We start from the raw sequence: 25,536 nt of genomic DNA on the forward strand, positions 1-25,536 counted from the left end.
TGGAATTGGATTGGATTGGATGGATATGTATTTGCCTCGCTTATCTAGTTATCTGATCGCCCCTACCTATCTCTACAGTCTACACGCTCTCCACTTTACAATCCTGCTAGGTAGTCCTCCTCTACGAATATATGCATCTCTCCGAATGGGTCGTGTGGTAAAAGGACCGTCAAATTTGACCTAAATAATCTAAAGGGGTCCTAAAATGGTCGAACTCTAATTCTATATAATTTGAGCTAAAAAAATTAAAAAATCATATTGGGCTGTAAAGTAGCCAGTAAGATCACGATTCAATACCACCCCTATGTATAATAAGCAGAAAGAACAGCGCCTTTCTGAAGCCGGCCGGCCGGCCGCCGGTGTTTTCCTGAGTCAGGAAACTGAGGCATCACCCGGCCGCATCTCTCCAACAGCTACAAAAAGATTGCACGGAGCCTGGTTGTCAAAAAGGTGATTGTGTAGACCGCCGTGTACGAGTATGAATCACGGGCTGGTGCCGGTCGCGCCGTCGGAATATAAAGCGAATTGTTTTCGTCCGCGTTTCTCGATCAATCAATTCAAGCTTTTTAAGCTAGGCTGAAACTGGTTGGGGTGGAGACCGGTGCTGTGCATTAGTAGCGCAGACATGCAAGTCCATGCCAGTGATCTAGCATAGCAAGCGAACAAAGCTCTGATGAGCCGCGCGACGCTTGGAACTGACTGCATGCTGGCACGGGTCCAAGAGCGAGGAGAAAGAAAAATAATCGAGTGCTAGCTCCTTCGCGCAAGAGTCCAAGCATGGACGATGGTGATCATGACCACACCGCATTTGATGCCTCTTGGGGGGCATGCTTTGGCAATGGATTTTAATTAGCATTTGACTCCGACGTGGCATGCAGCTACGGTCCACACAGGTAGGAGTACTTTAGATGATGAATTGGCATCCACCATGCTCGTCAGTGCTGTACTACTTGTAGCCTAGTACTCCAACGACTAGAGCAATAAATTAATTAATGGTGCTTTGGCCCAGAGTGGAAGTTGTCGTTGGAGTTTGATGTGGAAACTCAACGAAGGAATGATGGAGGCGAGTAAACCAGACTAAAGTTCCATCCCTTTCCGTTTCAACTACATGTACACCGTGCGTATGCAATCTCTTGTCTGTGGCTGTGGGGAGGGGAGGGGAGGTATAAATCCTCAAAAAATATAGGGGGCTCATGCATGGGGATCGGTTGCAAATTAAGAAGCTGCTGATCGAGCGAGGCCGCGCGCTGCATGCATGCGCCCGCCCATGCGCGGGAGGCCCTCTGCTCACTAGGTAAACCCGTGTTCTTCGTCGCGGATTACGGCCGTGACCCCCCATCCTATATATATAGGCTCTGAGCAAAGCAGAATGTACGCGAAGTGACGACGATGATGTCAACGGGGAACTCCAAAATTAGCAGATGCGCAGGCTGCTGATCTGATGGCGTGTCTGTCACCCGCCCTGAAGCGGTGAAGAAGCCCCCTGCTTGACACCTACTAGTACGACCATGCCGGCCGGTGGTACGGCGTGCGTGATGGTGTCACCAGCGCTCCCATCCACCCTGCACGTCACCGCGCTTGGACCAACGCCACAGCAGTTGACCTTGCGCCAAAGACCACCGATCGTGTGTGTTTAATTAGCCCTTTTGGCTTGTTCCTGAGCACTGACGAGTGACGACGCCGGCGTAGCGTAGCCATGCAGAGCAAATTAGCAGAGCAAGCCCTCTCTGTCTGTCTGCCGCTGCATGGTGGATAAGTGCTACGGGCACCCAAGTGCTAATTCCTCACGGGCCGAATAAAGCGCCCCGCATCGGCCCGATCGAGATCAGACGACCTGGAAAGCAATTATTATCCGGTTATCCCAGATGGATAAGGGCACTGCGTGCTAGCCCTTCCTGGTACCCGTGTGGATGTAGCCATAATTAATTGCTCGTCCTGCTGCTGCTTGGTGGATGGAAGGGTGTGTAGGATGGCGGACGGGTGGCCGCATCCGGGCTAGGCCACTGGCCAGGGTGGTCCGGTGCGCTCCGGGCCGGGCCGGTGCCGTGGTCGGGTGCGTCGCGCGCGCAGAGGCCGAAGGGCAACGAACCAAGGCCACCACGGCCTTGTCTTCCTTTAAATGCCTCGCCATCTTCCCCCCGCTCCAGACACAAACCCACCTCGCTCGCCTCACTCCCCGCGCGCTCCCAGCGCACCTCCACCCCCCACCCGCCCCTTTCCATTCTCGTCACCCCCTCCGCGCCCGGGACTCCAGCGGCTGGCAAAGCTCTGCTTCCCCTTTGGTCCGTCCCTGCGATCCCGATTCGAATTCTCCGACCTCCCGGCCGGCGACCCGTATATATAAGGTCGTTGATCTTCTGGTGGTGACCTCGCCGGCGGCGGCGTAGTACGTACGTGCTCCATGGCTCGCGGCGACGGCGAGCTCGAGCTCACGGTGGGCGTCCGCGGCGCCGGGGGCCGCGGCGGCGCGGCGGACGCGCCCGCGCCGATCAGCCTCGGCAGGCTCATCCTCGCCGGCACGGTCGCCGGCGGCGTGCAGTACGGCTGGGCGCTGCAGCTCTCCCTGCTCACGCCCTACGTGCAGGTATACATACATCATCGACGCACGCTCTAGCTCCCCTTCGCGATCCCCTCGAACGTGGCGGCCCAACGTGCACGGCGCGCGTGCGTGCATGCTACGAGATTATATTATTATAAAACATAGTAGTATGTTCTCGTGCGCCGCGCACGTACACGTATGCTCTCGTCGCCGCCACCAACGGCTGTGATCGAGCATCCGAACGCGCACGCGCAGGCTAGGGAGAATTTGCCTGCAACTTTTCAATCACACAGCCGGGTATTTTTTTTTTCTTAGGAAACGCGTATACAATCATCATCGAGTCGGGTCCTATATCTTAAATTTTTTTGAAACGGTAGCTTTGACCAAAATTCCATTTTGTCTTTACCTCGCCAGGCTTACGAATGAAAGTAGTTGTGTTGATGGTCAGTATCTGATGAAACATGTGGCCAAAACTTGCCGTTGATAGCTACACTTTGTTTCTACTTGACGGTGGTCTCATCTAGATTGGAGCGCGTAGCCATCGCCAATACATGGATGGACCGACCCTTCCCGATCAATCGCTCCATCGATCATGATGCATCTTCTTGCTTGGGGTCGTATTAATTGCCCACTTTTCCTCTACCCCAGCAACTACTCCTACTTAGAGCCTGAACCTCGATGGAGCCATGGAGGTCATCTCTGATGTGCACTAGTCAAACCATACAAAAACATTTGTTTTATAAAGTGGATGAACTTGAGTGACGTTACCAGTAGTATGATGTCCGGAGTCACTGCTTCATTTGACACCTCCTCATGTGTGCCAGTAGTTACACCATGACTTCCTATATATGGCTCAAATTCAAAAAGGTACTAATTTTCAAAAAAAAAAGGTAGGCTTTCCCAAAAATCCGGAGGCGGACGGTGCCTGCGTGCAGTGGTCGGCCACTCGGGCGGCGTACCTGCAGTCTCTCGCCAAATGAATTCTCTACCAGAAGTTTGCAAGCTCTGGTGGATAGGGAAACCTCAAGCCATAACCGACCATTTGGCCCGCCGTCCAAAGTTCCAAACAAAGACCACACGTTATGTATGGTCGTCCTAAACAAACCCTGACCTACCGTATTTTCATCGACGCAAAAACAAAAGTTTGTTTTTTGTAAGTGATTGCCAAATTTGTTATGTTCCGGGCTAATTTTCTAGGCTCAGAAATAAAATAGTGCAAAAGACCACATATAATTTATTTCACTTTACCCACCTTTATTTTTTTTGCCACTGGAACAAATAGATATGGAAAAATAAGTATGATATTATTCTTTCAGACATATAAATAGATAGTAATAAAAATGAAAATTATCAACTAGTGCGGCCCCTTTAGAGCAAAAGATTCTTTTTAAAAAAAAGGAATTAGGACAAAGAATTGGTGGAGGGAGTTTATACGATTCGATTCCTATATGATGTTTTTCCTACGTGGCCCTTTGAAACATATTATTGGACATCCTAGAAATAGAATCCCATATAATTCGTATCAACCAATAAAAAATTTAGAGGAAATCCAATATGAGGTCCAGCCAGATCTGCATTTCTCATGTTTGTATCCAAACGTTCCATTACAAAGTTCCTTACGTTATGGATTCCTGTCAAATTGCAATTGAAAGCCAATTCGGATTCTACGTTTTGAGAATCTTACGTCATAAAGGAGGCCTTTCTATGTGCGCGCACGGCACCCTGCCTTCTACCGGTGCCTGCCCATGTCGAACAAAATCAGCATGTGTTTTAGAACCTTCATCCACTGTCCATTAAAAAGGAACTGTTCACGTATGTTCCTAAAAAAAAAGTGTTCATTATTGATCGAACGGAATATTTTATCGGCGGGCTACTTTGGATAAAGTTTATGCTCGCTGCGGGTAGGCCGTAGCCTTGTTGAGCCAAGTGCCATCGAGCCGATTGGTGTAGTGCGTGTGCAGGCGAATCTGTCAGGTTTGATCTGGCACGTTGCCTAACCGCACCGTGCGACCTGGAGGGTCAGATTAAAGAGGAACCTTCGGCCAGATATATTCCCTTTTTCCGTGTGTTTGTAAAAAGATATGTCCTGGCCGATGTATCTCGATGCGCAGACCAAACCAACTAACAAAATCTAATGACAATGTTCTTCTCTATTAATGAAAAAAATTGACACTGCCTTATGTCGGTTCGTTGCAAGTAGTTTTCTCCATTACTGATAATGTATCTGGCTGATCTCTGAATTAGTTACAAAGAGTAGTTATCTTTGCAGTGCAAAATTCACAAATTGAACTAGTTGCAAAGTCATTACATACTATCGCTGATCTCTGAATTTTGCCTATATTCGTGCAGACTCTGGGGCTTTCACACGCCCTTACTTCATTCATGTGGCTATGCGGCCCTATTGCTGGCTTAGTGGTGAGTACCATATTATTTTTGCACAGATGTTATTTTTTTTCTTACTGCGGTAATTATCCATTGATCCTTCTTCTACTGCCTTTCAGGTTCAACCGCTCGTCGGTCTGTACAGTGACAGGTGCACCGCGAGATGGGGGCGCCGGAGGCCATTTATTCTGACTGGATGTCTGCTCATCTGTCTTGCCGTAAGAACCTCACACGCGCTCTCTCTAATGTCTAATCCCTTTCGCTATTTTCTTAGAACTGAACTGAAACTCACTCTCTGTTGCTCCTCTCTCGAGGTTCCCTACTAATATTTTTCAAGCTTATGCTGTGCAGGTTGTGATCGTTGGATTCTCATCAGACATTGGAGCTGCTCTGGGCGACACAAAGGAAGAGTGCAGGTTAGCTGCTTCGCTCTGGGGCTACTGCCTCAAATAGATTTGTCTTTTGCTTCGCATGTGTCTCAGTTGATCTGAAACTCGATGATGTGTAATACAGCCTCTACCATGGTCCTCGTTGGCATGCTGCAATCGTCTATGTTCTGGGGTTCTGGTTACTTGACTTCTCCAACAATACCGTGCAAGTGAGTACATTTATATCAGCAATTCAGAGTTTCAGACGAATCAGTTTGAGATGCACTATAATAAAATCTGACATTCTGCATTCAACTGCCAGGGTCCAGCTCGTGCCCTAATGGCTGATCTGTCAGGTAATTTCACAGCTAACTCACTTCAGGTTTTACCAGCAATTGTTAGCAAAAGACCAGTACTAGTAGTGGTTGTGATATCAGTGGAACTCGCAACCTGATCTGCAACTCTTTTTTTTTTTCGCTCAACAGGTCGTCATGGCCCTAGTGCAGCTAATTCAATCTTCTGTTCTTGGATGGCATTGGGAAATATCCTAGGGTACTCCTCTGGTTCCACAAACAATTGGCACAAGTAAGTCCTGCACTCTTGTACATAATTATTTTTTATCCAGCTGAAAATGTGGATCCTGCATAACTGATATCATCATATACAGGTGGTTTCCCTTCCTGAAAACAAGAGCCTGCTGTGAAGCCTGTGCAAACCTGAAAGGTGCATTTCTGGTGGCTGTGGTAAGTTCTATAAATATCTCGCAACATGTTCACAGGATATTTATGAATACAAATATATTACAATGATCTGGTTATGTATCACATAATAACCTTTAAGAATATATTCTTCCCATGTTGATTTATGATTCGCATAGATGCTAAAACTCAGATATTTTTCTTTTCGTTGTCTTTCCGCATATATTCCTCCCATGTTGATTTATGATCATGTTTATTTATGATCTGCATAGATGCTAAATCTTGTTAACCTGTCGGGGCCTGTTCAAAATAAACAATTAAAATAAAAATCTTGGGTGTTTCTTTTTCTTTTTGTGTGTGTGTTCAGGTGTTCCTGATCTTCTGCTTGACTATAACCCTGATCTTCGCCAAGGAAGTACCATACAAAGGAAATCAAAACCTCCCAACAAAAGCAAACGGTGAGGTTGAAGCTGAAGCTACCGGTCCGCTTGCCGTGTTCAAGGGATTCAAGAACTTGCCCCCTGGGATGCCGTCCGTGCTTCTTGTAACTGGTCTTACTTGGGTACGCCATGCAGAGCCATCAAGCTTGTTCACTGATTTCAGGGTGTCTGATCTGACCGAATTCTGTACTGATGCTGGCACTGTCCTTGCAGCTCTCGTGGTTCCCGTTCATCCTCTACGACACCGACTGGATGGGCCGTGAGATCTACCACGGCGACCCAAAGGGTACCACTGCTCAGATCGCAGCGTTCGACGAAGGTGTCAGAGTTGGCTCGTTCGGGCTGCTACTCAACTCGGTAAGATTCGTCCCACTCATTTCCAGAATCCGTAAACTCTGTCCCAGTTAATTGCTGACCAGGAGCTTCATCACCCCACCGCGTGCAGATAGTTCTAGGGTTCAGCTCCTTCCTGATCGAGCCGATGTGCCGGAAGGTCGGGCCGAGGCTGGTGTGGGTGACGAGCAACTTCATGGTCTGCGTCGCCATGGCGGCCACCGCGCTCATCAGCTTCTGGTCGCTCAAGGACTACCACGGATACGTGCAGGACGCCATCACGGCGAGCACGAGCATCAAGGCCGTGTGCCTGGTCCTGTTCGCGTTCCTCGGTGTCCCCCTCGCTGTAAGCACATCTTCAGCTCTTCACCCAACGCCACGGCATGTTCCCGCAAGGATTTGCTGCTGACACAGCCTTGGTGTGAACCGTGCAGATCCTGTACAGCGTCCCCTTCGCCGTGACGGCGCAGCTGGCGGCCACCAAAGGCGGCGGGCAAGGGCTCTGCACCGGCGTCCTGAACATCTCCATTGTCATCCCTCAGGTCAGCAGCGCTGTTCTGCCGGCCTCTGAATTTATTTCATGGCAGGGTCTGTCTGTCTGCCCTTGATCGATCGCAGTGTGCTCACGTCCGCAACTATGCTTTGGATCTGCAGGTGATCATCGCTCTAGGCGCTGGCCCGTGGGACGCGCTGTTCGGGAAGGGGAACATCCCGGCGTTCGGCGTGGCGTCCGGCTTCGCGCTCATCGGCGGCATCGTGGGCCTGTTCATCCTGCCCAGGATCTCGAAGCGCCAGTTCCGGGCCGTCAGCGGGGGCGGCCACTGAGCCCGGCCCCGCCTGGCCGCCGCCGGCCGACCGGATCAGGCCGGCCGGCGCGCAAGAAGAAGAGTTTGTATGTTGAACAGAATAAGAACGGGAAACCATCGTGCTTGTTGTGTCCGGTAGATAGGCAGGCGTGGGCAAGTGGTGGAGAAAGGTAACGCGAGCATCCAGCACCAGCTGGTACCAAGGTCTGGTCTCTGCTAGCTAGCTAGTGTAAGGAGCGAGTAGGTCAGTTAAAAGCTGGTGCGTCGTGAGGGCTCCGTCGACCGGCAGCGGTCGCGCTTGCTCCTGTTGTCGATCATGCATGTGTGTAGCTCATCTCAGCGGACTGATCAGGGAGAAAAAAAAGGTATTCGATCGACCAAAATGTGCAGCATGAACCGTGTCATGTGTTTGCGTGATCAGATTATCAGAATTCAGAAAGCTACTAGTTGCTCTACCGTAGTAGAGGCTGCAGTACTAGATGATGATGTTCTTGATTGGTCTAGAGCTAGAACTACTAGACCTACTCCAACATCTACTATGTATTGTCCGCCGTTTAAGATTTTTGGTCGGAGCAATGGAAGCGCCTTGTTTTGCTCCAATTGTCCCGTTCTTGCAGCTCGCTTTTGTTGCGTACTCCTATATAAAAACGCGCCGCGACGGCGACAGCGCCGGCGCCGGCGCCGGCTTTGAATCGCAACCAACTGCTCCAACCAGGCAACGGCCACCGCGCCCGTGTCGTGTCGCGAGCAAAAGGAGCGACGCGTAGACGAAGCGGTCCACGGCCGCTCAGGTCGGCGAAAGATCCAGTTCGTTGTCGACCAGGAGAGCTCAGAGTTTCTCAGGGAATGAACGCCACTGATGAAGCATTGGCACATGTTAATTAACGTGCCGCCCAAAATTCCAAACAGAGACACCACGGTCATCGCGGACCGTCCATCACGCACGCAAGCTAAGAATACAAGACCATTCACAAACCATAAGGGGGCTTAACGTGCACCACACCCAAGTGGCGCACGCGAAGGGGGAAAAAACTGCGCCCGTCACGTCGCGTGTCCAAAACCGCAAGCGCCTCAGCAGCAGCACGCGGGACACCTGACGATGCCGTTCTCGTTGCAGTCCGGGCACCGCCGGAACCCACCACCGCCGTCCTCGCCCGACGCGTCGTCCTGCTCGCCTTCGTCGTACACGTACACCTTGCAGCTGCCAGAGCACGTCTTGCAGAGCACGAACCGCACGTCGCCGCAGGCCTCGCACGCGCCGGCGTCGCCCGCGGCCGCCGCGCTCTCGCACCCGGCCAGCCTCACCGCGAGCTCCCCGGCCTCGTGCAACCGCTTCAGCTCCTCGGCGTTGCCCACGAGCTCCCCGTCCACGAACAGGCTGGGGAGGGCGGGCGCGGCCGGCGCCCAGCACTTGGCGGCGAGCGCGCCACCGCTCGCGACGCCGAGGAGGCCGCTGAGCTCGTCCCGGAAGCCGCGGTGCATGGATACGTCGCGCTCGTCGAGGCGCACGCCGTAGCCCTTGAGTATGGCGCGCGCCAGGCAGCAGTCCTCGTACGTGGCGCGCACGCCGCGCAGCGACGTGAAGTAGAGCACCGCCCGCCGCGGAGGCGCCTTCTCCTTTCCCGCCTTCCCTTCGCCGACGTCCGTCGCGACGGCGGCGGCGTGAGGCTGGGGCATCGGTAGCGGCGTGACCTTGGCGGACGCGGCGAGCTCCTGCGGCGCCGCGGCGACCGGGAACGAGAAGGAGTGGCGCCCGAACGGCGCGGTGAGCAGCGGCGAGTGGTCCTCCAGGCCCGCCATGAGCGCCCACGCGTCGATGTCCTCGGGCTCGTTGGGCGGCGTCATGGTGGGCGTGCGCGGCGCCAGCCTCGTGGGCGCGCGCGCCGCGGCGGGCTCCGGCGCCCGCGGCAGGGCCTTCTCGAGCTCGAGGGAGCCCAGCGTGGACGACGTGAGCCGGACCACGTGGACGCCGGCGTCGCTGGGGCACCGGGCGGGGAACGACTGGCTCCGCGGCAGCGCCATCGGCGACGGGCAGTACCGGAGGTCGTGCCGGGCTTGCCTGGAGGTGGTGCACCCCATGGCTCCTGTGGACAAGACCAGGGACAGCGGCTAACTGGCAATCTGAAGAAGCTAGTAGTTTGGATTGGATTACCAGGCTGCCAGTGTCATCACAGATCAGTCAGGTAGGAGCACAATGTTGAGAAGTTCCAAGCAGTGGATGGATGAGCTGGAGGACTGATCTTTTGGGATCGGGGTTTCTGGGGTTTAGGATCCTTTATATATTTGGCTTTGGCCATTGGGGATATAAAACTACTGCCAGGATTAAGACTTGACAAAGTAGTAAGATTTACCAGCAGCGTCTGAATAATGTTTGCCCAATTCAGTGATTGGCATAAAAAGAATAACAGTGCTAACACATTCTTCTTCCTTTTTTTTCTCCCCTTCCTGAAGAGAATGGTTTTGGAACATTCACACTTGGGAGCCTGAACTTTTGGAGGGAAGTTCAAATGGTGGTCCTTCATGTTTTTTAATTAAAAAAAGAGAGCCGGGGAATGGCCCTCATTTGTTTGTTTATGGCCATAGCAGTAGCAGCTAGTGAATTTAACCTTTGGTTTAGGGCCGTGTTAGTCAAACAATCATTGATTTCTTCCTTTTCGCGCTGCTTTTTCTGTACGCATCTTCTCTGCCCTTGATTCGAGGACCCTGTTCACAGGGGGGGCTCTGGCTTTGGAGCTTCTCTTTTGTAGCACTTGCACGAAGTTACATATAAGCGTGCAGCTTTGGGGCAAGAAAAAAAAATGCAGCATAATTACGTTTTTTTTATAATATGCAAATGCAACATAACTTGGGGAAGTAGGCAAGCAGCCAGTACATGCGAATTGCCAAATAGAAGCACTTTATTTCAAAAAAAGAAATCCTTTCGTAATAAAAAGAAGAATAAGATTTGTAGTATTGTGTACTCGTGGAAGAAACAACATCGGTTGACTGACACTCTGACAGATCAATAATAAGAACCTAGTCCCCCGCAAGAAAAAGAAAAAGAAAGAGGGAACTATGATGTGCACGGCCCATTCGACAATGATTATTGGGTTTGGGCCGTATATATACACACACGAAGACAATGACAAACTTCTGGTCCAGCCCAAGTTCACTGGAGTTTTGAGATTGAGCAATTGATTGATTTTCTTTCGCTCGAGGTTCAGCAGGCTGACTAGATGGGTCGCTTCCCTTTGGAGGCTGGCCCCCCAAGTGCTGGCGCGCTGGTGACCGGCCCCTCCCGCCGCCGCCGTTCCTCCGCCGATCCCTGGTGCGGCTGGGCCGTGGCGGTCGCCGGCGCCACGATCTACGCGTCACCGTCGTGACCCGGGACGGGACATTGCACTACTCCACCATTACATTTGTCACCTAGCTACTACCGTGACGCGACGCTCCGCTGCGCACGCTAGGCTAGCATAAGCAGCTAGCAGCGGCAGTTAACGACCGCGCGCCGCCGTCGGCCACGGAGATGGAGTTGAGATCGAGGATGTAATCGCCGTCGGCGCGCAAGTGGATCGGATGGCATACATGCGTGCAGGGAGGATGTGGCTGGCACGTGAGGGTGAGGGTTGGGGCGCGCGAGAAGGTTCCAGACGGCCCGGTGCGCCGCTGTACCTGTACACACACCCACTAGTCCCCCTCGCGCAGCGGCGCAGGAGGGAGCGAGAGAGGAAGACGGGGTCCAATCCAAGGAGATGCGTGCGCCGGCCCGGCCGCTGGGATCTCTCCTAACTAACAAGGCCATGTGCCGCTGGCCTCGCGCCAACGCCAGCAGAGGCCAGGCCAACTAGCGCCGGGGGGGGCCACCCGGCCGGCTCGCACTAGCAGCAGGCGGGCCGGGAGCACCAGGAACGTGCGGTGGGCCCGCGCCCATGAGCCATGTACGCTGCACGTCTCGCTGTGCGCGGGGCCACCACGCCCCCTTGCTGTTGCTGCGGCGTGCATCCTCGTCTCTCGCTCTCCCATCGATCTCACGCATCACATGGCGTTTACTCATCAAGCCTTCTGGCATCGCAAATTGCACGATCTGCACGTAAAAGATAGCCTACCGTGTGCCGACGCTGCAGGCTACTTGCAGCATGTTCGTGTGCGAGCGACTAGTAGGTACCTGCCTGAAGCTTCGTGCCACACGGTCACGGAGGATCAACCCATCACACACGGTGGCATTGACGTAGTACACCACCGGCGGGGCGGCTGGATCTGATCTGATCCGATCGATCTGACCACATGCGTGCGACGCGGTGCCTGGTGCATACGTCACTCTCCGCCCTCTGCCTGTGCGTGCCATCCATCCCTGGCTGTGCCCAAACTTTTTTCGTTTTTTTTTTCTAATAACAAACATGGGGTCGTGGGGATCGGAGCTGGCTAGCCAACGCAAGCCACAATCTAGACAGCATGCGCATCATCCATATGCCCAGTGGCGAGAGTCCAGAGTGGACGACGGATCCATCCTGCATCCACCCGTCACCTGCACATACGAAACGTTCAAAGCATCCAGATCGGTAGTAGTAGGGCTCACGCTGCTCCTGATCAGCTGTATGTGTACCAACTCTATATACGTACGTGTGTTCGCACGGCGTGCCAAACGTGCGTGGGTCGGTTAGGATTCAGGATTCTACTCGCCGTCTGAAATTGACGGCCAGGATCGGATCAGACTAGATCACCATCATCTCGCGGCGGTAGAACCAGCCAAGCCAGCATAGATCCAAATTAAACTTAGGATGGGTAGCAGGACCGGATGGTTGATCGCACGGACCAAATTTGCACATGAATGTAATGGCGCCCCAAGATTTATAATAAATGTGCATGCACAGCATCTGGCTAGGAAAAGGCTTCAACTAGCTAGGTACGTAGAGGTGATGTACTGAATCCATTATTTGTTGTTTCACAGGGATTGCACTTGACTTTCCAAACCTTCTCTGCTTGCCACTTTAAAGTTAGTTATCTTTTGTGTGCATGCAAGCATAATTGCACTGCTGCAGGTGCCGACTATGATGGAGCGAGTGAGATACGCTACTCATTTGCTCATCAAGTTGGAATCATGTGTGGACTGTCATTGGGTCATCATCATCAATGTAGCTTTTGGTCCGATGAAAAAAAATGTGTAGTTATTACTAGATCCTTATCAATACTACCATATATAGCTAGAGCCATTTTTGTGCAATATGTTGAGCCACTTTTTTTTTGGTATTTTTTCCTATGTGGTCAACTATATATCCCTCTTCATTCTACGGTCCCTCACATCTTCACGTTGTGATAACATAGGTCCTTAGTGATTATTTCTTATGGTACACTGTCACTTGTATGGGTAGAGGACCAACATTATAAATAAATGAAACAGAACAGCACAAAGATAAGAAAAGGTTGCATCAAGAAATTTAGATTCTACTTAAAGAAGAAAAGGAACAGCAGAAGCTAGGACCTATTCATTTTGAGGGTCAGCCTTTAGGAAGTTAGTCGTTTATTTGCCCTTTGTGCCAGCTCATGCATTTCACTTAAGCATTGCCACACTAGTATTTTTAAAAAAATTAATATGAAAACATTAGGCCATATTTTTCCATAATATATAAAAAGCACTAGCATATACTATATACTATATAACATTTTGTGCAAATGTGCACATCAACTTTGCATCATATTTCACAGCATTAATACATGTCATCTTAAGGAACCCCTAGAGTTATTTGATTTTCTCAAGAAAAGATTTTTTGGATCTTTTAGAATAATTTCCATTTTTTCTTTTCTTTTTATAACAACCACCACCCTGTTATATTTCCATCATTTCCTCGCCTCTCTCTCTCTCTCTCTCTCTCTCTCTCTCTCTCTCTCTCTCTCTCTCTCTCTCAAATACTCCCCATGCTCCTTGCCCTTCTCCTTTGATGAGGCCAATGGCCAGCAATGGCATGGCGTCCTCCCCCTCGCCCTTCTTCCCTCCAAACTTCCTCCTCCAAATGCAGCAGACACCTCCAGATCATGACCCCCAAGAACACCACCACCACCATGAGCACCACCTCCCTCCTCCCCTTCATCCTCACCACAACCCATTCCTCCCCTCCTCCCAATGCCCATCCCTCCAAGACTTCCGAGGTACGCAGGCATGCACACATCCATCGATCGGCATGAAGTTTATTAGATGCATGGCAGCCACCCCCTTGCGCAGATCGATCACTAGTTAACAACTGCTGCCTCCGACAGGAACTGATCCACCGCGCAATATGGATGCAGGTATGGCGCCAATGCTGGGGAAGCGGCCTATGTACGGCGCAGAGGTCGGAGGCGTCGACGAGGCGAACGGCGGCGGCGGCGCAAACGAGGACGAGCTGTCGGACGACGGCTCGCAGGCTGGGGAGAAGAAGCGGCGGCTGAACGTGGAGCAGGTGCGGACGCTGGAGAAGAACTTCGAGCTCGGGAACAAGCTGGAGCCGGAGCGCAAGCTGCAGCTGGCGCGCGCGCTGGGCCTGCAGCCGCGGCAGGTGGCCATCTGGTTCCAGAACCGCCGCGCGCGGTGGAAGACGAAGCAGCTGGAGAAGGACTACGACGTGCTGAAGCGCCAGCTCGACGCCGTCAAGGCCGACAACGACGTCCTCCTCTCCCACAACAAGAAGCTCCAGGCTGAGGTAACCGCGATTATTCATTCAACCACGCCGCGCTCTGTTACTTCTCGCCGCATCTGATGATCCTCGCCGGCGGCAGCCCGGATCTAGCTGCGCGCGTGAGCCTGTGATCCGCACCACGCTGTTGATCCGGCCGGCTCGATTGGTCGTGGCTTCAATATAATTGAATTCCCAGCTCAATGATTGGTAGGTGACGCCTAGCTAGCTTAGCATAGCTCAGCTGGGATCCATGTGGGTTTCGGTCATGGTTTTAAATCGCCGGCTAAGGCATTTAGCGGCAAGGTCACCGTTACGGCGTTTAGCGGGCTATAGCCGGCATTTAGCGGGCTATAGCTGGTTTTAGCGGGCTAAATGACATAGCGGTTGTCCTTCCTAGAGGCTATAGCCGTCTTTAGCGGAAGCTATAGCCGGCTATTTAGAACTCTGGTTTCGGTGCACGCAGCAGAAAGGTTGTTGGAAGCGGCGCCCATGGCCGGCGCTGCCTTTTCACCTGCGCGCCTACGTACCGCCCGCCTGCCTGCCTGCCTTTGTGGAATCTTGATGCTGCAACGGCAGGGCGGCGTCGCGGCGAGTGAGTGGCTTTTGGAGTGGGAATTGGAAAGGTCAGCAGCAGAATATGCAGCGAGTCTCTGTTTCTTCTTCCTCCCTCCCCCTCTTTCTCCTCTCTCTGCGACTGTGCGACACTGCGAGCGAGTCCATTGAGGAAGATGCTATGGCTGCCGCAGTCAATGGCTTCATCGTGGCCGGTCCGGCATCTCTGTGCCTCGTCTCAGCGCAGCATGTGTGTAGTGCAGTGTCCCTTTGCTTTCCAATCGGAACTGAAATTTGCCATGATGTGTGCACTGTACATTGCAGAACTTTTGGCACAATCAGTACTCGTGTGATTGGTAATGCAAATGTACTGATTATTTCTATCAGATGATACTCGTTTGGGACCGTGTTGTACTACCAAGAATTTCTTGTCAAACATATGTACTACTACTAGCAAGAATGTCCTAGATTTACAGTGATAGATCATCTTCTCTGACGTTTCCGCTCTGAACTTGACATCAACGGATGCAAAATTCCCATCATCTCTCAAGGAGTCAAGATGAATTGAATCCAACGCTGTTGTGTGTTTACTGATTATCTCTTCTGATCAGTTCTTGGCTCGTGTGCCATTGCAGATACTGGCGCTGAAGGGCAGGGAGGCAGGGTCGGAGCTGATCAACCTCAACAAGGAGACGGAGGCGTCCTGCAGCAACCGCAGCGAGAACAGCTCCGAGATCAACCTCGACATATCGCGCACGCCGCCGTCCGAGGGCCCAATGGACCCTCCGCCTTCGCATCATCATCAGCACCCCAGCGGCGGCGGCGGCGGCATGATCCCGTTCTACCCTCCCGTCGGCGGCCGCCCCGCCGGCGTCGACATCGACCAGCTCCTGCACAGCACGTCGGGGCCCAAGCTGGAGCAGCACGGCGGCGGCGGCGGCGTCCAGGCTCCGGAAACCGCCAGCTTCGGCAACCTCCTGTGCGGCGTCGACGAGCCGCCGCCGTTCTGGCCGTGGGCCGACCACCAGCACTTCCATTGATCCATCACGGATGTCACAATAACATATATTGCAATGGTGTGATCGCAGAAAGATCCGACGAATTCATTTGGATTCTTGGTGACCTGGAGGAAGGGGCACCACAAAGCTGTGTATGATCTGGTCTGATCGATTGGCGAGGTATCTATGAGGCATTGAGAAGAAGGTGACGCAAATTGGGCAATTGGACTTGATGAGAAGGGGTTGTAAGGGGAATCAGTGAGGTGGCGTAATTTAATTAGGTAGATTTTGGTTTGAATTTTGATAGTATCTTTTGCATCTTCTTTCTTTTTCTTTTTTGCGTTTTTTTTGTTGACACATATGAAAATTTGTGAATTGTGATGCACTGTTGTAATTTGTATAGGTGCGTGGTGTTTTCTTTTTGCAAATTGTATGGATGAAGAGCTGAGCAGTACATCCATCTCTATCTCTCACTCTCTCTAGTTGTATTGCTATTTATATTTTTCTTTCTGAAACAATAGAATGTGTGGCTGGTTTTTTGACATGTGACTAATGATGTAGTGGTAGGCATTGTGTTCAACGGTTTTTTCTATATGTACTTGGATAAGGTTAGGATTTTTTACTAGAAAGGATAAATGCCATTGAGGCTCTCTCTCTCTCACACACACACAGTGTACAGTGAAGTAGTGTACTGCACTTAAGCATATTCACATTGAATGTCGCGAGTGAGATATTATCCTTGTCAAATCTAGCTACCCCCATTACATACTGACCCTGAACACGGATCCATCTACTACATTCTTGTGAAATTTGTGATCAAAGAAGCATGCGTGCATGGCATCCCCCAGTGCAATTAAGGCCGCTTAAAAAGGAACAGAAAAGCATGGCAACAGCAACATTTGGACAGCTATCTCTGTTTCCCTAGGGTCCCTTTCCCCCTTTACACGAGAGGTTGCTCACCAACCACTTACGCTTCTGAAAAAGGCCAACTTGTTTTTTTGACAGAGCTCAATCAATCAATCTTGTGCCAAATTGGCAACTCGTCCAGTCGGGGACAAACACATGTGTGTAACATACTGTGTGCTGGTGGCTCTCAAGATGGCCTCTTGATGTAAACACTCATTGATGATTGACTACGGCACTTAACATTGCATCTTGCTGGCAGCCTACCTCATGTACACAGCATGGAACTTGTGGAAGCAGAGATATAGGAGAGTTTTTGAAGACAAAGCAGCTGAGCCGAGGATCATCCTACAACTTATCAAGGAGAAAATGCAACTGCCTTTTAGGACCTGTGGTGCCCCCATTGTATCTTAGTTTCCCATGTTAGTTCTTTTTCGAGTTTTGAGTTTATGCTTCTTTTATGTAATCACAATATTGTAAAACCTCGTTTTCTCCTCTTGCTTAAATGGCATGACAGCGCTCCCGCCCTAGCTTTCAAAAGAAAAAAAAAACATCGCATGTTGCTAGCATCCAGCACTTCTATAGCATACTCCTTTTCGTCCTGAATATATTGTGTTGAAGGGTTTAAAATTTATACTCCGATATAAGGCATTCTAGAACTTTTGGACAATTATTAAAGGAATTCATTTAATTTTTCTTAACTCTATACTTACCTTTTTCTATTCCTTCCTCCGTTGTTTAATTTTAGGAAAAAACAAGAGCTCTCAGAGGTATGTGCGCCTTTTGTTCTCTCCCTTAGTCTATCCTAAAATTGCTAAAATACCTTATATTACAGGAGAGAGTGAGTAAACACCTGATTAAATAGTGAAAAGGAATGTCTATGTTTTTTCATTTCTACCTGCTGCAGCGGTCTGCAGGCTTGATCTCATGAGCCGTACGTTCACGTCGCGCATTGGCTCATTGCTGGCAGCTACAGTTTGTCTGGATTGGACCTTGCTAGATTGCTTGTCTACGACCGGCGAGAATTGATTGGTGGGATGGTAATTGCAAGAGCGCAAACAGATCAACCGTGGTGAATTTTTTTTTGCCAGGATTGGATACCATAAAATTCTCATCAAAGGAACCAATGCAAGGAAAGGGTGCCTGAATGCCCCGATTACGAACAAATTAAGCATATTCAGTTTTAGGTTGGCAATTGCAAACGTCATTTGTTCGGGTGACAGTTTTGAAAAAAGAATAATAAACAGTTGCTAATTTATAAATAGCAATTGCATCTCCATAGTACATTTTCTGGGACAGGAGTAACAAGAAAATATTTTTTAAAAGCAAAGAGAAGACGCAAAACAGTGAGCGTACATGGCGTTGAGTGTAGGTCACGTCATGGGCAGGGTCCACTAGTCGTGGAGCAATCCCTTCGATTGCCTTGTGGAGGGAGGGGTTGATCTTGATCAGCAGCGGCGGTGGGGCCAAGCGCTACAGGCGCAAGAAACCAAAGGACCGTGTCTGGCCCCGTACCTCTCTGCCGAGCGGGGCCCACGAAGACCGCAAACTTTTCAGTTTTTTTTCCCTCTCTCACAACGTCACTGGCTGCAAGTACATAATCTCTTTCGCCATCGCCTCTCTTTACAGATCGACGATCCATGGCCGATCGGTCTATCCTTATCCATGGAGAAAACAGCAGGCAAAACATTTTACTTTCTGCGAAAGGACACAAGGGTTTTTGTCTCGTATCATGGTTGATTATGGTAGCCTGGGGAACGGCTCTTGGTGGTGGGTAATTTGGTGTCAGATGAGCAGTAGTGGTACTGGACAATGTGCAGGCACGAGCCCAAGTTACAAAACTGATCAATACCGTACCGGCACGAACAGCCTGATCGATCTGGTCCAGATGTGAATCGCGAGATGCTCGTACACCAGCCATTGATTTTTTTTTGAACCGTACACCAGCCATTGATTTATCTATGCATGGATGCACGACCGGCCATTGATTCCGACCGGTATCAAGAACCGGTGAGAAGTGAGAAGAGAACATTCCAGTCCGAATAGGCTTCTAACTGTTCAGTTTCTGAATCTGGCACACTGATGAACACCATGGGCTCGTTTATTTCCTCAGTGCAGGTAGGACAATCCTCCAATTTCTTGCGCTCGCACATTCAGAAATGCAGGTTCTGGCTGGTAGACGCAATTTTCTTCCGGCACATCAGGGGGAAAAAGAAGGGGGAAAAGGGCAGCAGCAGTAGGTTCTACGTGTGCTCCAGGTGCGTACGAGATGCTCTGCTCGCCGGGCTGGGCGAGGACGGAGGAGAGGCCGGTCGGTCTCGGTCAGCTGCCAGTGAGGGCATGTACGCATAGTGCGTCCAAACTGTTCCATCCATGGGGGGCTCAGTCTAGGTGCCTTTGCTTTGAGATCGATCGCCCGATCAGCAGGGCCATGCGTGCCCAGGGGCCCCTTCCTCCTCCGCTGTCCGCTCCACGTGACAGCACAGTGCCCGGCTGACCACCATGTGTCCTTCTCCCCCATGTCCCAGGCTCGAGGGCGAGATCGATCCAATTCCAATCCATGGAGATTTACCGATGAAAACCAACCGGGTGGTTGTGGGTGTGGGTGTGGCCTCGGCATGTAGAGGTAGCCCATCCCAAGGGCGGGTGGTTGGTGTTGCGACGGAAACCGCACATGATGATGAACCGGCGGCGGCCGAAAGTCAGCCGGGGCGGGCATGGCCATGGCGGAGCCGAGTTTTTTAGTGGCGCGCCGCAGGGAATGAGAGGGGAATGGCAGATTCCGCAGTAGGCACCGGGGCATGTCAGCATGTGTCGCCAACCGCAGCTGCTCTCCCCAACGGCCCAACTGACTGACAGGCACCCACACCCCAGTAGCCGCATGGCACGCACACGCTAGACAGAGAACTCCGCGCCCGCCATGTGATCGATAGATACATGTAGGAGGATCCTGCACCATCCAATTCGTTCCCAGCAATGGCCAAGACGCCGCCGGCGCACTTGTGCCTGTCGCCTCGCCTCGGCAACCAGGGGATCCACAGATTTCTGCGCACCTGCGCGTGCCTTTCGCGGAGTTTTCCGTGGCATCGCGTGACCTGCTGGCGGCCGGACGAAACGTTACCTAACGGGACGGGCGAGGAGGGCCAGGCGGGCGGACAGGTGTGCCGCACATGGCGTGTAGGCGGGGATGTCTGCCGGCCGCCCCCCGCGGCTGGCCACGTCTCAAGAGGAAAAGGTTGCCAAATTTTCTGGCCGTCCGGGGAAACAAACGTTCCTGCGGATCTCGTGCGCGGGAATATCGTGGTCGTCGTCGGTGCCTGTCACTGCGCTCAGACTGTTCGTGCTTTTGTCAGGTAATGATCTGCGATGGTGATTGGAGTAGGGTCTCGTTGTTTGCTTTCAAAGCGCTAGCTAGTGCTAAAAAAAATCTCGCATGTATAGTGTGCTAAATGAAGTCTATTTGCAAAACTTTTTCAGAGATGGGTGTAACTTTTCGCGACGAATCTAATGATGGTAATTAATTGATGATTTGCTACAGTGATGCTACAGTAACCATCATCTAATCGCGCGATCAAAGGCCTCATTAGATTCTTCAGGGTCACTAGTGCGGGGTTCTGGAGTTGGTTTTGTAAACTGACTTTATTTGACACCGTAATTAACGGTCAAAGTATCACTATTCACTAAGAGACGCGGGGGCAGGCCTGCATCTGCATGTCTTCTTCCTCGGGATACTGACACTGGTACACTTCTACATTCAAACATGTACAAGTAGCAGTAAAAGGGGAAAAAATAGCTTACAGTTGCAAGCCAGCAGTCCAGCGCTCTAGTTGGAAAGATCATTCAGGACAGTTGCCTGTGAATTCTGTAATGTTAGTTGTTCTAGGTTCCTGAGCAATTTGTTAACTGCGATCAGTTCATATGAAAATTTCTTCCGTGTTTTCTGAAACTGACCAGTTTCGGCCGCTTCTTCAGATCATCAGCCCAAGTTTGGAGACCAACAGCGGCGCGCAGGCTCAAATGGTAAGGCAGAGCAATGAGGCCCAGGAAGCCCAGGGTACTCGTGGGTCTAAAGAAGCCTACGTGCACCAATCCGATTCGTCCACGTGCCTCTTCAACCGCGCGCACGATAACCACCAGAACCGGGAAGCCCCACCGGCCTCCACCCCGCGCGCTTCCAATCCCTCCACCACCAACCAGACTCCAGCAATAATCCACCGGCGCGCCATGCCACCGCCGTCCACCGCCGCGGCGGCGGCCGTCTCCTCCATTCTCCTCCCGACGCCGCCACCGGCGCTCTCCTTCCACACGGCCTCCCTCCCGCCGATCAGGCGCTCAGCCAGCGCCGCTTCTTCCCGGCTCGTCCTCGCGCGGGCCGACGCGGCGGGGGCGCGCGGCGAGGGAGCCGAGACGGTGTTCTTCGACGGCGGCGCCCACTACGGCGACCTCGCGGCGAACCTGCTCCTGGGCTTGACCCTGCTGTGGCTGCCGCTGACGCTGGCCGCCGTGTCCCGCGCGTTCATCCTGCGCTACCGCTTCACCTCCCGGCGGGTCACCGTCGTGTCCGGCCTCTCCGGCGCCGACCGCACCGACTTCCCCTACTCCTCCGTGACGTCCGTGGTGGTCGTGCCGCGGTTCATCGGCGAGTGGGGCGACATCATCATCACGCTCAGGGACGGCACCAAGGTCGACCTCAGGAGCGTGCCCAGGTTCCGTGAGGTCGCCGACTACTGCCGCTCCATGGCCGCCGCCGAGGGCTCCCTCGCCAGCCAGTGAGGAGGGGCTGACGGCGACGAGCCAGGCTGTTCAAGTTGAAACCCCTTTGGGTTTCAGAGTTTTCTTCTCATCTTCTGTATTGCTCTGCTCTGTTTGCCACGCGTGAACATCATCTGAAACTCTGCAAGATGAGAAATTAACGGTTGTTTCCCTTGTTGATATCTTCATATTCAATACGAATTGTTGGATACGGCACATTCGGGTCAAAGAACAGAACTCTTGTCATGGGCCACATTTTTTAAGAGTTTTTCTACTCATCTGCCGGCTGATTTGTGTATAATCACTGTTGTGTTCTGCACACTTATTTGCTTTGAATTTGTGAGTGATTTTGGGTTTCACGAGGTTTGCTATTCTCCAACCACGATTTTCAACAATAACATTTTCGTATGAAAACCTGATCGAGTGACAGTTAACACCGGTCATCATTATCTTCAACTAAAATCGCAATTCATTTCTCTTAATAAGCTTTGCTACTTGCTACTAGTCCAAACTATTAAGAACTAGTGTCTGTAGTTCATATGATTTCCAGTTCAAATTCAATTATTTATGTTGACTCGTGACTTTGGCCTGGCTAGCTCAGCTAGCACATCCAACAAAAAAAAATAGTAGTGCAACTGATGTACATTTTGCAACGATCGATTGTAGTTGGGCCTTGGCTTTGATTTTATTTATGGGCTTATTTTTTCCCTTGTTGAGGCCTTTTAGTTAGTCTTAGGCTTTTGTGTTATATTTGTTGACAATTTTAGCATGATAGTGACGTGAGTGAGGTGTGCAGGTGTAAGGTGGGTGTGCGCGTACATGTACGTGTACGAACAGATATTACTGTTGTACTCAGATGAGAGGCATAAAAAAATTAGCATAATTATTTTTTTGAGGGGGTCATGATAATTATTCAATGAAAAATCAAAACACAATCTCCATTTTTTTTCAGGCAACCCATGCAGTGAATTATCTATGGCGCCCTTTGGGTAGTTCCATTGCGTACTTTAGCAGATTGCTGAGCAGTGAGCACCGAGCCAGTCAACACCATGGTGGTCAGGAGCGACCATTGCTGCTATAACAGAGCAGTGCTACAACAGTGGACAATTAGATGGTTATGTCGGTGTTCGTCTGATTATCTCTTTCTCTAAACATGGTGGCCCAGTCCTAATGATGATGTTAGAGCAGGACTAATCAGTAACACGACTCACTACTGAGGATAAGCATCAGCAAACAGTGGACGCACACCAAGCATTCAACACTAAACTAGTTTCAAGTTGCTCCATACATGGCCGCTGAGGTGATCCCTGACCGGCATTCATTCTCGCGACAGTTTGCAAATTTTAAAGGATCGGCAGCTTTCACTACTCCATCCTAAAAAAGGACGATTCCCCTTTCACAATCTAAAATCTCTTTTTTTTTCTTTCTAAATACAACAACAACAACAACAACAACAACATAGCTTTTTTCCCAAGCAAATTGGGGTAGGCTAGAGATGAAACCCGAAAGAAATAAGTTCAAGGTTCAGGCACATTGATAGCTAGTCTCCAAGCGCTTCTATCCAAAGCTATCTCTTTAGAGATATTCCAATCCTTAAGGTCTCTTTTTTTTTCTAAATAACAATCTAAAAAATGGTACGTGGGCGTGTGCCTTTTCTGGCAAATGGCGATCCTTCTCTTGCTGAAGGCCAAAGCAAAGCAAAAGAGATGCCTGGCTCAGACGATTGGTGTCAGCGCTGCAGTGGAGTGGTAGTAGTGGACCGGTCGACCACCATGCCATTGGCCCTGGCCCGGGCGCCGCTATCTTTTTCCTCCTCCGATTCCTTTGCCTTTTCTCCGCATCTCGCTTTCGCTTTGCTTGCCCTCTGCTGCACCTCTTCACAGAATCAGTGGCTGTTCAGAGTTCAGAGAAATTGTCAACCGCTTGTTAGTAGTGCGGGGTGTCGAGAGGGTTGAAATGTTCCCCGTTGCTCTGCCGTTTATGTTTGTTAATTCCAGCAAAAGTTCCAACGGTGGGTTGTTTACCATATCCTGAACTTTGGTTGCTTCTGATGGTTCTTTTTTTGGCTTATTAGAACAATCCAGTACACTCCTCACTGTTGAGAGATAGTGCTCACTGTAGAGAGATAGTGCTCGCTGCCTAACTGGTCTGGTCTGGCTGTATCCAATCTGCCACTAGCCAACTGCTTGCTGATGTTACATTTGCATGTAGTAGATTAGAGTAAAACTATAAGGAGCCATAAGAATCTAATATAATTTTGCAACAAAAGGCTACTGCAGTAGTACGCGGTATTTCTTAAAAAAAAGGTATTACGGAGTAGTAATGATTTTCGTTGCAGTAAAGTAGTGTGTGAGACACAGGAAAGGTCAAGCAAGACTCAACCGCCAACCACTCAATCACCGCATCCTATATTCTGCTGCAACCTCTCTTCTTCTACTCCTAGATAGGTCTTCATAGCAAGATTCTTATCCTTTCATTTTCTATACCCCCATTTCCCCCCTCATTCGTGCAGGGTATGCAAAATTGTTGGCAGGTGAGCCATTGACTTGCTCCGGCCATTGATTTGGGACTCTAAAATCTGAATGAATGAATGTTCCCGTTGCGCCGCTGCCTGCCGTGATACTATGTATCAGTGGATCAGGACACTGCAGTCTTCTGTAGTGTAACAGGAGTAGTATTCAGCAGCTGGCTGGACTTGGACCGGACTTGATTCCTGCTGTTCCCCGTGACTCGACATGAAACCAATGCAGGGATTTGGCAAACCAAGGACCATGGACTATACTATTTGCAGTCTTATGTACTAATATACTCCTTATGAAACAGATCATCTCTTTGTTCTCTCAGCATCAGAGTTGAATGTCCTACTAATGAACAAGTTTTTCGCTCCATGTCTAGCTTTCCATCCCATTCAGGCTCTCCAACTCTGCACACGCTGCTCGGGTTCATTCACCGTGACATGCAATCCTGATAAGATCACATATGAAAGCACAAGGGACAAGAGAGCAAAAGGAAGCAATCCCCATCTATCTGTAGATCCGTCGTCCCCTTTGCGTTCTCAAAAGCGTGAAGCGAAGGCACAGCGGACACGACGACAACGCATCACGTACAAGAAAAGGGCACCTACGGGCGTGATTGATATTGCCATGGCCCTGGCCTGAACGCCTGAAAACGCCAAGCCACACATGAACCTCTTTTCATTTCCCCTTATGCAGTTAGGCCTCGGGAAAGGGAAAGGGAAAGAGAAAGGGAAAGGGCCGCGGGTGGATGCAACATGCATGTCACTGGAATCCTTTTCTACATGCAGATGGGTTCGTGACGGCAGCTAAACGACCATTTCAGCTGAAGAAAGTCCCTTTTCTCCCATGACATGCATCTTCAGTCCCAACGAGGAGCTCTGAATGATCACAGTCCAGCGTTCAGTTGTTTTGTCCAAATCGTAGGTTCTAGAATGACTCGGTGGTCTCTCAATAAGATCAGAATCATAAGACGTAAATCGAAAGCACGTAATCGTTGCAAACCTTAATCTAGATTGATAATTATCCACGGAGAGGGTTTGGGGGCATTTATGCCATGGACTGTTACCTGGTAGGTAAGCAGGCAACAGCAACATCTTGTTGGCCATGCTGCTGCTTTTCCGGGCACCATGGGAACGTTCTTGGCCCTGGCTCACATGCTGAAGCAGGACAGTGCCGCTATCAGTGTGCACATGCGATGTATCTGAATTCTGAATCTGTGGAAAACTGAGGCGGCTGCCGCTGGAAATAAATTGAATGCGAGGTCAACACTGGGATAAAAGTTGATCGGGTTGATGTTGTCGTTGTCGTTGTGATAGTCATGCATCGACGAAATGCTACATGGTCCAAATGTAAATGCTTTGACGTTGTGAGTTTAGACTTTAGATGAGTATCTTGTTCTTCTTCTTTTATCATTGTGCACGGACTCTGTTTGTCACTATCACCAAGGGCAACACAAGAAAGATGTTGTTGGACTACTCTAGAGGAATGCACCACCAGTGCTCTACAATTCATTTGTGCTTGAAGATATCTGCGTGTTGATGTTTGATTAGGTGGGAGGCAGAATGGAGCTTGGGTAATAGCAGAAGGAAACAACAAACATTCAGAGACTGGTATCTTGCC

The 25,536-nt window shown here is 50.7% G+C and overlaps 4 protein-coding genes across 4 annotated transcripts; 3 read left to right on the forward strand and 1 right to left on the reverse strand.

Moving 5' to 3' along the window:
- Nucleotides 1–2,145: 2,145 nt before the first annotated feature.
- Nucleotides 2,146–8,166, forward strand: LOC120647155 (sucrose transport protein SUT1). The gene is made up of 13 exons (XM_039923809.1): nucleotides 2,146–2,584; nucleotides 4,889–4,954; nucleotides 5,041–5,139; nucleotides 5,273–5,337; nucleotides 5,435–5,519; nucleotides 5,612–5,645; nucleotides 5,775–5,874; nucleotides 5,957–6,032; nucleotides 6,355–6,549; nucleotides 6,641–6,784; nucleotides 6,873–7,106; nucleotides 7,195–7,302; nucleotides 7,415–8,166. The coding sequence occupies exons 1-13, from the start codon at nucleotides 2,402–2,404 to the stop codon at nucleotides 7,583–7,585; spliced, it is 1,560 nt and encodes a 519-aa protein (XP_039779743.1). The 5' UTR covers nucleotides 2,146–2,401; the 3' UTR covers nucleotides 7,586–8,166.
- Nucleotides 8,167–8,432: 266 nt separating this feature from the next.
- LOC120647158 (uncharacterized protein At3g28850-like) lies at nucleotides 8,433–9,881 on the reverse strand. Its single transcript, XM_039923813.1, has one exon. It carries the CDS (start codon nucleotides 9,643–9,645, stop codon nucleotides 8,638–8,640), a length of 1,008 nt encoding a protein of 335 aa, XP_039779747.1. The 5' UTR covers nucleotides 9,646–9,881; the 3' UTR covers nucleotides 8,433–8,637.
- Nucleotides 9,882–13,413: 3,532 nt separating this feature from the next.
- Nucleotides 13,414–16,289, forward strand: LOC120647160 (homeobox-leucine zipper protein HOX21-like). Its single transcript, XM_039923828.1, has 3 exons — nucleotides 13,414–13,689; nucleotides 13,828–14,219; nucleotides 15,383–16,289. The coding sequence occupies exons 1-3, from the start codon at nucleotides 13,482–13,484 to the stop codon at nucleotides 15,785–15,787; spliced, it is 1,005 nt and encodes a 334-aa protein (XP_039779762.1). The 5' UTR covers nucleotides 13,414–13,481; the 3' UTR covers nucleotides 15,788–16,289.
- A 4,500-nt stretch (nucleotides 16,290–20,789) lies between these two features.
- Nucleotides 20,790–21,632, forward strand: LOC120647161. The gene has a single exon (XM_039923829.1). It carries the CDS (start codon nucleotides 20,873–20,875, stop codon nucleotides 21,419–21,421), a length of 549 nt encoding a protein of 182 aa, XP_039779763.1. The 5' UTR covers nucleotides 20,790–20,872; the 3' UTR covers nucleotides 21,422–21,632.
- The last annotated feature ends 3,904 nt before the right edge of the window (nucleotides 21,633–25,536 follow it).

The sequence above is a fragment of the Panicum virgatum genome, chromosome 9K (assembly GCF_016808335.1).
Source record: "Panicum virgatum strain AP13 chromosome 9K, P.virgatum_v5, whole genome shotgun sequence".
Lineage (NCBI taxonomy): Eukaryota > Viridiplantae > Streptophyta > Magnoliopsida > Poales > Poaceae > Panicum > Panicum virgatum.

Bases quoted from the DNA above. Each gene is read 5' to 3' on its own strand.
- LOC120647155 (XM_039923809.1), top strand. From the start codon at position 2,402: ATGGCTCGCGGCGACGGCGAGCTCGAGCTCACGGTGGGCGTCCGCGGC. The intron at 6,550-6,640 runs GTACGCCATGCA...CTGTCCTTGCAG, and splicing joins TTGTAACTGGTCTTACTTGG to CTCTCGTGGTTCCCGTTCAT. The intron at 7,303-7,414 runs GTCAGCAGCGCT...TTGGATCTGCAG, and splicing joins TCTCCATTGTCATCCCTCAG to GTGATCATCGCTCTAGGCGC.
- LOC120647158 (XM_039923813.1), bottom strand. From the start codon at position 9,645: ATGGGGTGCACCACCTCCAGGCAAGCCCGGCACGACCTCCGGTACTGC.
- LOC120647160 (XM_039923828.1), top strand. From the start codon at position 13,482: ATGAGGCCAATGGCCAGCAATGGCATGGCGTCCTCCCCCTCGCCCTTC. The intron at 13,690-13,827 runs GTACGCAGGCAT...ATATGGATGCAG, and splicing joins ATCCCTCCAAGACTTCCGAG to GTATGGCGCCAATGCTGGGG. The intron at 14,220-15,382 runs GTAACCGCGATT...GTGCCATTGCAG, and splicing joins ACAAGAAGCTCCAGGCTGAG to ATACTGGCGCTGAAGGGCAG.
- LOC120647161 (XM_039923829.1), top strand. From the start codon at position 20,873: ATGCCACCGCCGTCCACCGCCGCGGCGGCGGCCGTCTCCTCCATTCTC.